The sequence below is a fragment of the Rhamphochromis sp. 'chilingali' genome (genome assembly GCF_963969265.1).
Source record: "Rhamphochromis sp. 'chilingali' genome assembly, chromosome: 11".
NCBI classification, from domain to species: domain Eukaryota; kingdom Metazoa; phylum Chordata; class Actinopteri; order Cichliformes; family Cichlidae; genus Rhamphochromis; species Rhamphochromis sp. 'chilingali'.
In genome coordinates, this window is record NC_137938.1 from 21,019,839 (window position 1) to 21,033,632 (window position 13,794).

A 13,794-nucleotide genomic window follows, 5' to 3' on the forward strand; every position below is an offset into this window, starting at 1 on the left:
CTCCATCTTCATCTCTCATTAAGACAGCATCATTTAAAAAGCCAATTCAAAGTGCCTTACAAAGACTAAGTGGGTAATAGATGGTGTTAATCTTTGAGCAAAGGATTTTGGGACCTCAAGCTATGCTTATAGCAGCTCACTCTGATAGTTAGATGAGGAACATGCACATGAGTATTCTGTTGGGGTCATTTTGTAGGGCTCTAGGAGCACTCCTCCTGTTCCTCCTCCTACAAAGGCGCAGATACAAGTCCTGCTGCCAGGCTGATTCCCTCCTAAGGCCCTATCCTTGTGTAACAGCCATTCTCCTGGTATCTCTCTTCAGACTCTGCTGGGAGATACAGAAAACCTTCTTGCAAGGAGTTGGTTTAGCTGTAACTTGAATGGGCTGCAGGTACAATATCATACGACATGCAGTGGACACTTGCAACAAGCAAAACTGGAGTAAAATCAGTCAGGGGGGATAAGGAGATAGCAATGACCCGTAGCCACCACCTGCAAAACCATCAATTTTCAGGAGGGTCGTCTTGTTCACCTGGCTTACAGTGGTTTATGCCTCCATTCTGAATGGACTGATATTGCTTAAGTTGAGGTGACTTTGTGTTATACTGTGATGATCAAGTATCACACTCTTTTGAGCTTTTGTACTTTATAATGCTCAAGTAATCTAGTTCTAAGATACCTGATAGACCAAAGTCTGTTGTTGATATGGTTGATGGGCTAATTCTTTTGTATATTTAAGTGATATGCCAAATATTTCTCATCTAAAGGGGAAAAATAAAATAACAGCAGGCCAGAAACAGAGTGGCAATACTGTTTCAGTGAAGCTATAATTGATAATAACAGCCTCAAATTGCAACAAGAAACAAAGTAACAGTAGAACAAAGAAACTCATCAATCAAAACCACAGAAGAAGAATAAAGATTTTCATTGGGACTGAAGCTGCTATAATTAGATCAGATGTGAATAATCATGGAGGTGATTTCATGTGTGTGCAGTTAAAAAAGCTTCTGTTTGTTTGCTTCAGACTCCATAATGACCTAAGAGCTCTCGATACTAGGTTTATTCTTCATGAGAAATGTGTTTAGAGCCAAGACTGCTTAAATGGTAAATGGACTGATTCTTATATAGCGCTTTTCTACTCTCCCAGAGTACTCAAAGCACTGTATACAACATGCCTCATTCACACCCAGTTCTAAACACAAGTGCAAACTAATCTACATTCACACTCTGATGAACACATCAGAGAGCAACTTGGGGTTAGTATCTCGCTCAAGGATACTTGACATGCAGACTGGGGAAGCAAAGGATCGAACCACCAACCTTCCAATCAGTAGCTGATCTACCACCTGAGCCACAGCCACCCCTGCTTATTAACATTACATTAATATACAGCAGCACTTTAGCATAAGCTAATGCTGTGTTACACTCTTGGGGTATTAAAGTATTAAAATAGTTACTCCTGAAAATGAAACCACGAATGAGCTCCTCTTGGCAGGATACGTGACCTTTAATGTCTTTCTTCGAGATAATAGAGCTTGAGCATGTCATGCAAAGCTGTGATTAAAATTATTCTCAGATAAGATTTTTACCAATGAAAGCATTAAAACCTGGAAAACTCCAAAATGTTGTAGTAGTCTGCTTAGATTTCAGGACTGTGAAAGATAATATCTGTCAGTTTTCCAGTCTGCCCAGAAGTTTTTCTCACCTAAATGGTAGGGATTATACCCATCCCCAGCTCCATGGTCATGTTATCTCCCTTTACCCTGCCTTTAGGCCAACTTTGTTACTTGATTGGCTGCTCCTTACAAACAGCAGGACCAAAAAGAAGATAAGTTTATGGCTAGAACCTCTCACATATGCATCTGCACTTTCCTCATTTCATTCAACATGAATATGATCCAACGGTATGCGCAAAGACGATATTAGGACCAATCAGTACCATAAAAGATGTTTTATGTCAATATTTTTTTTAAACAGCCAAACAGCATTCTCAGTGTCATTTTCAATCACTCTGGCTGAAATGTGACCAAAAGGGCATTTGCATTTTCCTTTAGGAAAACATGTTGAGAAAGCTATTTTGAATAACTTGCCTCCAGAAATGCAAATGCCCTTTTGGTCACATTTCAGCCAGAGGATTTAATAATGGGTCTGTATTAAATTAATAATTCAAGAAACAATGGCGTCAAGGTCAGAACAGCAGGTGGATGAATTAAAATGCTCCATTATGTCCTCCAGAGTTTCGACTTTGTTGGCTGTACAGTGTAGCCAGTTCATTTTCTGCACACCTAGAGCAGGAACCCTTGTTCCATTGTTCAACATGGAGCAATTTATGGCCACTGTCATGTTTTCAATTAAAAAATGGTGCAAACTCATTACATTTACTGAGAGATAAGAAGTCAAGGGTAACTGTGTTGGGGATTAGTCAGAGCCCAAGCAGTGATAAACAATAATTTATTCCTGCTGACCGTGTCAAAAAAACTCTTGTTTTTCCTCATTTATGTCAAACTAATGTCTTCTTGTGTCATACTCAATCTGAATGCGTTTTCCTCTTCAGTGGAGCTGCTTCCTGATTTTCAAAAATGTTCTTTTACCTTTTCTCATAAAATTGCAAGAGTAAAAATTTGGTGTCTCATTGATGTAAGTGCCACAGAAAGAACTCTAGCATAACCATTATAACAGCAGAAAACAGCAAACTACTGAAAACACTGAAGCTGTCAGAAAGGCGTTAACAACATTGCTTAAAATATCTTCTTTTTTCCCCAAAAAGAAAACCACCCTGTGGCCTTGAGTGCATGTGTGGGTTCCAACAGCTCGGCTTACCTCAGAAGTCCTCAGCAGTTTTCTCTTTATTGTTGTGAATAAATAAATAAATAAATAAAAATGTGAGACAAAAGATGAAAGCCTCTCAGTGATTTTTGTCAATCATTTGTCTCAGATTATGACTCTTTAAATAATCAACTGCCTATCAATCACTGGGTTTTTTCCCTCCTCTTTTATAGACAACTAGCGAAGGAAATCTAGCCAGAAATAGAAAGCACGAGAGGGGGTGGCAGCAGTGAGCAAAATAAACAGCAGTGGTAGTTTCCATGGCAACCCAAAACTTCCCATGATGGAGTGCCAGCTCAGCACAAGTAATTAATGCTTCACTGGTCCGATAAAGTCTGATAGACTCTGTGCAAAACAGTTTACCTCAACCTTCAAAGCTTAAAAAACTGAAAGAAAAATGTATTTCTGGGTTTTCAGCTCCCAGATTGTCCTCTCAGATTGTGAGTTTCATGTGAAAGTGCTGCTGTGCCCATTAAATCTGCACCTGAAGCCATGTGCTAGGAGCAAAGGGGATTTAAAAAACAAAAGCAAAAAACATATATAACAAATAATATGGCTTGCTTTGTGGTTCAATACACTAACAGCTGGAGCGGGAGAAGCTGACAACAGACAGAATATTTTGGATGAATTTTTCACCAAGCATGTAACGGTTTTTCTTGTCTCTGTGCTGTGCCTGATATCATACTATATAATACTAAATTAATGACTTCTCTTAATCTGCATTTGGACATTGCATCATATATTATGACGTGCTTTGAGGGATGGTGGAAACTCAGCTTTCCCTCATCAGTGACGTGAGGCCAACAGATCTAATCTCATTTTACGTCACTGCTTGTGTGAAGCTCTGTTAACTTCCTGGTCTTGATGGAGGTTAAAGAGTGGAGCTGAGCAAAATAGAAATGTAGCAGATTTCCAGAGTACATGCTGTCAGCATAGCCATCACCAGTGTTCCCATTACACTTCTTCTGTTCTGTTATTACTCCTTGATTCAGGTACAGAGCTTGAAAATGCCTGCAGTCCTGCCCAAGTCACTGATTGACCATCAGAGAAAGTGTTCTTTAATATCAAGATGCCACACTTTTCCTTATTTGATTTCACTTACTTTAACATCAGCAATCCCACTAAGCAGTCACAGGAAGGTGTTATCAGCTAATTTTGTCAAATCTGCCAATATTTGTGATTAATAACATGCAGAAAGTGGGAGTCAAAAGCGTGGACCATAAACACACATTTAATTTTGTGTATTGTCACAGTGCCACCATAGCTTGTTCATGTGAGACACGCAACACAAAAAGTTACACATTTCATGTTTTTGTTTTTTACCAGAAATACTGTTCAGGTCATGATTTAACTTTAACCCTATCTTACTTTTATCATGAAATTTATCTTAACACCACTAAGCTGCAACTTTTAAACAGCAGGAAACAAAGGAGAGAAGAAGCAGCAATCTCAAATCGATTTCTTTGGAAAGTGCATTCGAGTTAAGTAATATTTTCTTTCTTGCTGCCTCATTCTTGGCTCTGGTTTTATCCACGCAGTGCTTTAACCATCGTTAAGTTCTCTCCTCTGCCCTGGTTTGCAGTTGTCAGTCTTCCTTTATACGCCACAACTGAGAGCTGCTGCAGCTGTCCATGATGATGTGTAAGCAGTTTCAAGTGAGCAACGTGTTTTATCAGTGAAGTTTACCCTAGCATGTTTCATCGTGGCAGTACTGCTGGGCTTCAGTAAACATGCACATTAATGCACATGCATATGAAGTTTGGAAAAATTACTTCAAATGCGGTGGAGTTATTTAAGAGATAACGCATTCACAAAATTCATGTTGCCGCTCAATACAGAAAATCTGGGCATCAAATGACTCGTCATTTTATCTGACATAGCAGTGAGAAGATCCACACACACACACACACACACACACACACACACACACACACACACACACACACACACACACACACACACACACACACACACACACACACACACACACACACACACACACACACACACACACACACACCGGTTGCGAAACACAGAATTGAGCATCTTGTATCTGAGTGCCACTCAAAGCAAACGAATGCAACAGCATTAAAACACAAAGGGAGGTAAAAGAAAATTAAATAAAACAATTTATTCCATCACAAGATGACACACATTCAGAGATAAGTTATTTCAGTATATTCACACCCTGACGCTGAGCACATTAGGAACAAATTGAAACACAGCCGTGCTGCTTCGGTTTTGCCTTGTCACCACTGATGACTTAGTCCTCGATCATAAAATTTCTGCAGAAGCCTTGTGTTCATTTCAGCCTCTCTCTGGCTCCAAAACTCTATCACTGTCACCATGGAAACAGGGAAAGCCCCACACGTTTCCAAGGGAACCAGATGGAAATTATATGCTTTTTTTTTTTCCTTTTCTTTTTTTCGTGCCAGTATATGAGAGCTTCTCTGCAATGCTGCTCTGTTCTGAGTGTGTGAACGTGGGTGTGTGTATTCCCGGTGGTCCCACATTTGATTGGGAAAGCTCCGATTTAGCTGAGCCTGCAAATGTTGCCCAGTTCACTTGGCCATGTCCTCGGCCACAGCCTTCCCCATTTTATCTTTGAGGTAGGCTAATTTCTGCCACTCTGTCTTGAGCTCCAGCCACTCGTAATACGGCACCTGAAAGAAAATAAAACAGACAAAGCATGTGTTTACAGAGCTGATGACCATCTGTCACCATTAAAGATGTATATTTAAAATAAAATGTTGGTTTTCACTCTTAGATTCATATAGTTGGTCAGTTAATACAGTCTGAAACACTGCAACCCGACAAGCAAGTGAGTATACAGTTGGCTAAGGAGATTGTCCTAGATGAGAGAAGAGACAGAGCTTGGATTGGCCTAGATGAGGCAGAGCTGCGGCTGGAGCTCTATTTATACCACAGACTGCAGCGGGGCCCACCTGACTCTCAGCTCTACAAGTATTAGCTCCATTGTTTGCACACAATCAGCCTGACAGAAACAGCAGCAGCGGCGGTGCTGGTTCTCTGCTTCTTTTCTTTGAAATATTGCTCACGAGCAGAGAAAAAAAACAGAAGATCTCTATTTCAGTTGGCTTTAGTGTGAGTTTGAGTTTGGGCAATAAAAAAAACTAATCTAAAGAACAAACAGAGCTGTTCAGCCTATATAGAGAAAATTATTCAGTCACTGTGGGGGGGGGGGGAAACACCACCATCTCAGGCACTGCTACAACGCTGGCTTCTACTCACCTCTACTGTGATGAAGCCAGCCAACTGAAGATGTCGCTTCATCATGACAAAACGTCCCAGAAGGTCTTTACTCTTTGAGCCAAAGTTGGGAAATTCCCAAGATAGGAAAGCTACCCTAAAAAAAAAAAAAAAAAAAAACATATGTGGGGAAACAGGAGGACAAATATATTTAGATTCCTGGAGCAAAAGATGCTGCAACATTAAAAAGCTCAAAATAAATCTTTAAGTACCCAAACCCACATGACTCTTCCCTATGACTCACCGTCGTGCTCCTGTGGGTAAAGCCTGATCTCCTCCTCCGCTTGGTAGATGAGGGGCTTTTATTGTTACCATGTCAACTGGTTTGTTGTCAGCATCCACGACGAGCTCACCATCTGAGAACATAAAAAACAAAACCGCTCTAGTAGTGATGAAGCATGTAATCTCATATTATATCTCCAGGCTTATTATATCTCCTTACCAATAGTCCATCCATACACTGTGTCAGCACCAATGCGAAGGGCTTCTGACCTCCCGCCCACAAACTTCAGTAATGTTTCTCTCAGGGTTCTCTGCAGAGGGGACAGGGGGGAGCTGCTGGCCGGGAAAGACGGGACACTCTGAGAGGACAGAGTATCCAAAGAACCAGGATGCTCCAAGCTGAGAGTAGCAGCGATATGCAAGAGCTTCAGTTTGTAGTTCTCTGCTCGAGCTGGACTTCCTTCTATAGTGAGGGGAAAAAAAAAAAAACAACACAAAGGAAAGAGAAGGAGTGACGACAACTCACTGGCAACAGGGCTTCCAAAACCCTTACAAGAAGGTTTGAGGAAACAAAGCAATTTTTTGTCTCTACAGGAAAATGGGACTGATGATCAATCTTGTCCAGTCAGAAGTATAGTGGTGTGGTACTGCCATCTGCTGAGCAGGAATGGTATTTAGGTAGTTAACCATAAATGCCCAGAAAGACACTACAACACAACGTTAAAAAAAGAGAAAAAAAGATGGGAATCAGAGAAATCTGAGGTCTTTTATATATATTTTTTTTTCTTTTTTTCCTTAAAAGTTTCCTTCCTGTCTTGCCTATATAGCCCAGACAGTTTCGTGGTTAGCATCCCTGCATTGCAGTTACATTGATTCAGTCACTCAGCTCTACTTCACCAGCTACTGTGAGTGGTAAGAGGTCTATACAATTGTCTTTGTTTGTGCACACCAACCACAGTTAGGGCTAAAACCTGTGATTAAGAAAACTACGGGGCCAATTTATTTTCATTTATCTATTCCCTTTATTTAACAAGGAAGTGCCACTGAGATCAAATCTGGTTTTACACGGGAGACCTTGCAAAGGTAGCAACCGAACAAACTCAAAATCTCTCAAAAACTGAACAAATACAACATAAAATGCAAGAGACACTCAGAGAACGCAGACCACCACCAAGGCAGCTCAGTATTTATTTTAAAGGGAACAGTATCATATTTTGTATCTAAATTCCATTTTCTTTTAAATATACTTTAAGAAGTTTGCACTAAAGGTAAAACAAGCATTAGATTATTGTAATGCACATAAAGTCAGAATAAAATGAATCAACTGCACTAAAAAAGTATCCCATGCCAACATGTTCCTGTCAGCTCTTTATTCTGGTATGACTATTTAGTTTACAATCTTTGAGCTGCTTTATGTATCGGTCTCCATGACAACTGTGGTGAACATTTCCTCCATGTTTCAGCTTGTAAAACTTTCAGCCTGTGGTGTCACATAGGTGCTGTGTGGGGATTCAGCTCTGAATTGTGGGAGGGATGTTTTTCAAGTCTTTTATTTTATTTGGCAAAACAATCTTTGTGCTGGTTTTCTGGGTCTGATTGGATGTCCTGCTGTTATCATCTGTTGTTTCTGCCTCAACGCATACCAGGAATTTTGGTAATGTGCTAGGGGCTTCCTTATCAGTTACCTGAAGCACATTCACCAGCCTCTCCTACTTTAAAGGAGCAGGCCGTGTATTTCACCCTGAACGTCTGACAATTTAGAGGAAACCTGATTTACTTGTGTGAGCCTGCTGTGTCACATAAAGCGCATATCTGCAGAACTGAGAATTGAGGATAAACGCACACACAGTACCGATTCTTACCTGAAAGTTTGGAAACGTGATTTTGCTGTATGAGGGGAATGAGATAGTGGGGTTTGGCCTGCTGTAGCACACACAGAGACCAAACCACATCCGTTTTCAGAAAGGGTTCCAGGCCTGAGACAGCCTTCTCCAACACAGAGTGCACCTTTAATCAAAACAGCACAGAGAGCAATCGTTTCAGTTAGGAAGAAGAACGAAATGTGCACAATCAACAAAAAGCCTTTAATGACATTAGCACCTTGTTAAAGAACTCTTCTCCTTTGCTGGGCTGAAAGCCCAGTCTGGCAAAAGTCATGAGCAGATTACACAGCTGAGAAGTAGTATACTTGTCGCTGTTTGCTGTGTAGTGCTGATAAAACAAAATGTATAGAGAGAGAATTTGAAATCACAGATGCACAATGTTTTGAAAATGACTTTTATCAGGGGCTGATTACTCACCTCAGCAAAGGCTTCAAATAGAGGCATATGGAGCCATTTGAGAAAACCAAGTGACTTAGCACAGCGTGTGATGTCAGCAGAACTGAGCTCAGGGACTCTGGGTAATAACTCTGAGGCCATTCGCTGAAATACCTGAGAATGGTGGAAACTCAGCTTCCCTAAAAGCAATGATAAAGGTTCTGTTGTTAGCAGCGCAGAGCGTGTGAGCAGACAGTCATATACAAAACACAACAAAACCTCATTCATCAGGTTTATCAAACCTAATATAAAGACTTGTGATGATAACACATACATAGCCTATTATTTATGGTGTTATTACCGTATGCAAAGGCCATGTCCATTATCAAAGGTGTGGTGAACTCTGCCGAGGGTTTCTGGAGAAGGTGGTAGGACAGAGCCCTGAGAAGTGGGACGCTTCTGTGACTCTGAGCTGCCAAAGATACACAGACTTTGCGAATATCTTCTCCTGAAAAGCCCTCTGCAAGCTCCAAAGCCTAAAAGTGGAGAAAGAGGATCCTTCATATGATTTCAATATATGTCAAGTCAAATCAGTGTATTCATATAGCACATTAAACACAACTGATCTTGCCCAGCTGCATAAGCAATTAAAATTAACAAAGAAACAACACAAGTAATTAAAGAAGAATAAAAACAATAATAATAATAATAATTAGGGAATGGAGTAATAATATAAAAATGATAATAGTGAGTTACGGTAGATGAAAACAGTAAAATGATATTAGAATAAATGCACAGAGGAAAATGACAGTAAGCTTAGGTTATATTTATACTCCAAAAGAAGAAGATGACTGTATCGCTGCCTTAAATACTAGGTAAAATCTCTGTACAGAGTTTTATGTATATGGACACAGTGTCTAACTCTAAGTTACTTTCACTGTGCTGCCACTACAGACACAATCATTTTTATCATTTCTAATCAACACATTAATATTTCAACTTTTTCTATAATATATATATAAAATTTCACACGTGCTTTCTCCATTTAGCAATCTCAAGGGATTGCATGTAAATGACTTTAACCCAGTGAGAAGGGCCAAACTTTTAAACACAGAAATCTGCCTAAAACACTGACATTAAAACTTTAAACTTCAAAACTGGAACTTTAACCGTGTTTTAAAGGTGACCGTTGTTTGAAGTCTGATACCTTGTCCTCCAGTCTGTCCATCAAGCTTGGCGACATGCGTTCTCCTTTGGATATCAGCGCACTGACAGTTTTCGTATCATCAATCTCAGTCCAGCGCAGTTCAAGTTGTTTAAGCGTAGCGTTCACTAGTTCCACATCCTGCTGAGCTTTCCTGCCTGCTCCCCAGTCTACCAAGTAGCCCAGCTGTCTGTACGTCAGCCTTCGAATTCTCCACAGGACTTCTGTCTGGACAGAACTGAGCACCGGATCACTGGGGGAAACACCCATAATCCAGAGAGTTCGCAAGACAGACACTAGACTGCTGTTCCACACAGAGGCCACCTTGAATACACAAAGATAAATGAGATATTTATCTCAACAGACAAGCTTAAAGTTCTTTTGAATGTTGATAACTTTAATAGATGAGGGCAGAGCTAGTGCACTTCACTCATGTACCTGCCGAGATAAAGTATTCATCATATCCAGGAGCCTTGAATCCATCATCAGTTCTGGTTGTTGTTCCTTAAACTTTCCCTTGGTTTTTAGTACCAGCTGGGCCCACTTCATGAGGGCGGTGGCAGCTTGATTACCATTACCTCCATACTTTTCCCAAGCAGACAGGATGTCCTCTGGCACTGTTGCCTTGTCCACCGATTCGTCCAGCTGTGTGCGAGTAGGGCTCACTGAATAGTGGTCTTCTTTGGTAACTGCTGTTCTTTCACACATTGACCTCTCTGTGAGCCATGGCCAGCCCTTGGCTCTTTGATACTCTGCAGGCCCAGCAGCAGATAGAGGTAGGCGAGCAGCAGCAGCAGCTGAGGCCTGAGAGGAGGACCTGCAGAGCAGACGGGCACATCTGCCCAGGAGGCGGCCAGCCATGGAGTCTGAGAGACAGAGAGTGGCTAAAGACAGGAAAGAAGGGCTTTCTCACGGCTCAGCAGCTGGTGTCACCATCCCACTTTAAACCTGAGGGGGCAGTAAAGAATTCAACATTAAGTGTGGCTATAAGAAAAGGGTCGCCTTTTAAATCTCACTACAAGTTAACACATTTTCAAGTCCGCCAAATGCTTTAGCCATGTTTCATCTTCTACTTGTGATACAGCTTTCCTGAACAGCGTCGCTAATGGTGATAAAAGTGGTTGTGTAACCAGTGGTACGCAGTTTTTCTTCGTCAATAATGCATCTAAGCCTAGCTCTGCAGTACATGCCACTGTAACGCTGATTAAAACCCATCTTCTTTACACGGAACCCGGCAGCAAGAGAGAACACGCTGGTCTTGTCATGTAACGTTGAATCCTGACCTTGTAGAGAGGAAGAGGCGCAGTGAAACGCCGGTCTGCCATCTACCTCCCCTCATAATACTCGTGTCTGTGCGTCGGAGAGCAGACTCACTGCACGGTTTCACCGGCTACCCAAATAACCAAAGGCTTACCTTTAATTTACGATCATTTTGGCGAAAGTTGTTCACATGGAAAGTGTCTAGGAGAGGTGGTCGCAGAAAATTGACGTCGTCGGACGCTGTCACGTGATCAGCGGATGTCGCTGTCATTGGCTGGAGTCGCCCGACAAGAATCGAGAGTCCAGGTCGCGTTCAATAGTGTGTGTTTGAATCTATTTTATAATGTAATGCATTTCTATATAAACCAAATCCAAACGTTCGCCAGTTCATGAATGAAATGAAGCTCACATTCAGGGCAAATCTGTCTTATTTGCAAGCTACTTAGTTTACCGTCACAGTTGGTGTGAACGCTCTCATCACACTTGACAGGAGAAAGCACTGTGCAAAACTCTTGAACCACCCATTGCATTACTTTGTTATATTTTGCTTACATTTTTTTTTTCTTCTTGAGCAATAGTTCTACAGATTTTCTGAGGGTCAGTCAATCTTTCGACATTGGCTGCTTTTTCATTCGTCAGCACTGTCCTTGTACCTGGCCATTTTCACAGGAATTGGGCTTTCTCTTTTTCTTCTTCTTCTTCTTTTTTTGTTTTTGATCAGCCACTTAACATTGACCAAAGAATCATTAAAAAAGGGGCGAACCAGTGCTGTGTCTACACATAACAGACAACTTAGCAAAGAACTAATTTTAAATTCTATCTTTAGGCACAAAAACCCATCACTAGTTCCCATTTTATTTTCCATATTATTGTAGGTTACCATTTTGACAGGCAAAGTGATTTCCAAAGAGCTACAGCAAAAACAAAAACTTGGGGAAACCAGAGCGGTGGAGGCAGGGCTGGACTGTCTGAATGTGGCATACCTGGATTTAATGGGCCAATGGAAAGTCTAATGAAAGTGGTGAAAAGGTAGAGCTGAAAAGCTGAGAGAGAGAGAAAAACAAACAGAACATGAGATATGCATCTGGACCTTTATTCTACCCATCTACTGTTTGCTTGAGCCTCATCAGAAATGGTCTCTGTGCAAGGTTGGCTGTAATGAAGACATGCTTAAGGAAGAGAAACGGGGAGAAAAGAATCAGAATCAGAATCAGAATCAGAATACTTTATTGATCCCTGGGGGAAATTATTTTTTGTTACAGTGCTCCATTTTAAACCAACATTAAGACAAGACAGACAATACGCTAACTAAGAATAGTACAATATATACATATATATACATACATACATACATAAGTCACTCATAAATAAATATTTGGAAAAGAAACATGTGTAGCTGTAGCAGCAAACAGTGTGTTAAGTGGATGCGTTGTACAGGGAGATGGCCACAGGCAGGAATGATTTCCTGTGTCGTTCAGTGGTGCTTTTCAGTAATCTCAGTCTCTCACTGAACGAGCTCCTGTGACTGACCAACATGTCATGGAGTGGGTGGGAGGTGTTATCCAACATTGTCTTTATCTTGGACAGCATCCGCCTCTCCGACACCACCTTGAGGGAGTCCAGCTCCATCCCCACAACATTGCTGGCCTTACGGATCAGTTTATTAAGTCTGTTGGCATCTGCGACCCTCAGCCTGCTCCCCCAGCATGCAACAGCATAGAGGATCATAAAAGGCTGATATATGTCAAATTACATAAACTGAACAAAAATCAGTGGCGAGAGGTCTGATGGAGCAATATTTAAAAATTTGAAATTTTGCGTTCAAGCCATTGTCAGTATGTATAAATGAGGAAGGGAGAGTGGTTACAACAATGAGTGTCTGCAGACATCTGTAAAAACACGGCAGAGGCTCTGTCATGTTTGGGCCCTGCAGACGACAATCTGAGCAGAGAGTTTCCCCTCACCTATCCACCCTCCAGCACTGCGTTCTTAGAGCTGATAAAAGTACTTTGATTATCTAACCACTGTACAGACTATTATACAGTGTGGTATAATATTGACTCTCACAGCTTATCGTACCTGCTATTTATCTTTTTATTTACACAGCATGCAAAGAGTTCTACGTAGGAACAGGTAAGGGACAGTATGACCTTAACTCCGTTTGGTACATAACCACAGGCTATTATAGTTAAAGTATATGTTGATACATAAATCAACTCTGAACTGTCCATTTATTATTTTTAAATGTATTTCTAAAAATTACATATTTTTTCTTCTTTGCGTCTTTCCAATCTAATATCTGATAAGCAAAGTCCAAACTGAGTCAAAACTACTAAACGTTTTGTCCCTCAACACGACGGTCTCTATACAAGCTAAATCTTTTTTTGTACTTATTAACCAAATAGCCTATTCATCATTACAGTTTTTTGATTTGGATTAAATCGATTGATTTGCAATTGCTAATGTTTAAAAATCAAATAGCCAGTAAAGGTGGAGATTCAGAATAAGGTAGAAGGAACTGGTAAAATTAATTTGTAGTTTGGGGTTAATGCTGTAAACGGAGGAGGATATGGGCTTAGACCGAACGAGTATGAGCTGTCACAGTGCCAGTCTCTGCGACACTCAGCTTGCAGCGGGAGGCAAGCGACATCAGTGAACACGCTGACACCATTAACCTTCCTCTGTGGTCGAGGTAACCTGCTCCAGCACCGCGGATAAGCTGAGATTGGCAGCAGGTGTGACAGCTGATTAACA

General features: G+C 41.0%; 1 protein-coding gene across 1 annotated transcript; it reads right to left on the reverse strand.

Annotated features, from left to right (window-relative positions):
• Window positions 1-4,938: 4,938 nt before the first annotated feature.
• Window positions 4,939-11,287, reverse strand: tbrg4 (transforming growth factor beta regulator 4). Its single transcript, XM_080895621.1, has 11 exons — window positions 11,195-11,287; window positions 10,219-10,728; window positions 9,784-10,104; window positions 8,938-9,112; window positions 8,619-8,776; window positions 8,419-8,529; window positions 8,181-8,325; window positions 6,539-6,781; window positions 6,341-6,452; window positions 6,079-6,193; window positions 4,939-5,489 (listed from the first exon to the last, which is right to left on the reverse strand). Exons 2-11 carry the CDS (start codon window positions 10,639-10,641, stop codon window positions 5,388-5,390), a joined length of 1,905 nt encoding a protein of 634 aa, XP_080751747.1. The 5' UTR covers window positions 10,642-10,728; window positions 11,195-11,287; the 3' UTR covers window positions 4,939-5,387.
• Between the last annotated feature and the right edge of the window lie 2,507 nt (window positions 11,288-13,794).

Excerpts from the sequence above, each read along its gene's own strand:
- tbrg4 (XM_080895621.1), bottom strand. The coding sequence starts at position 10,641 with ATGGCTGGCCGCCTCCTGGGCAGATGTGCCCGTCTGCTCTGCAGGTCC. Across the intron at positions 9,113-9,783 it reads TGGACAGACTGGAGGACAAG|GCTTTGGAGCTTGCAGAGGG; the intron begins GTATCAGACTTC and ends CTCCACTTTTAG. Across the intron at positions 6,782-8,180 it reads TCACGTTTCCAAACTTTCAG|AAGGAAGTCCAGCTCGAGCA; the intron begins GTAAGAATCGGT and ends CCCTCACTATAG.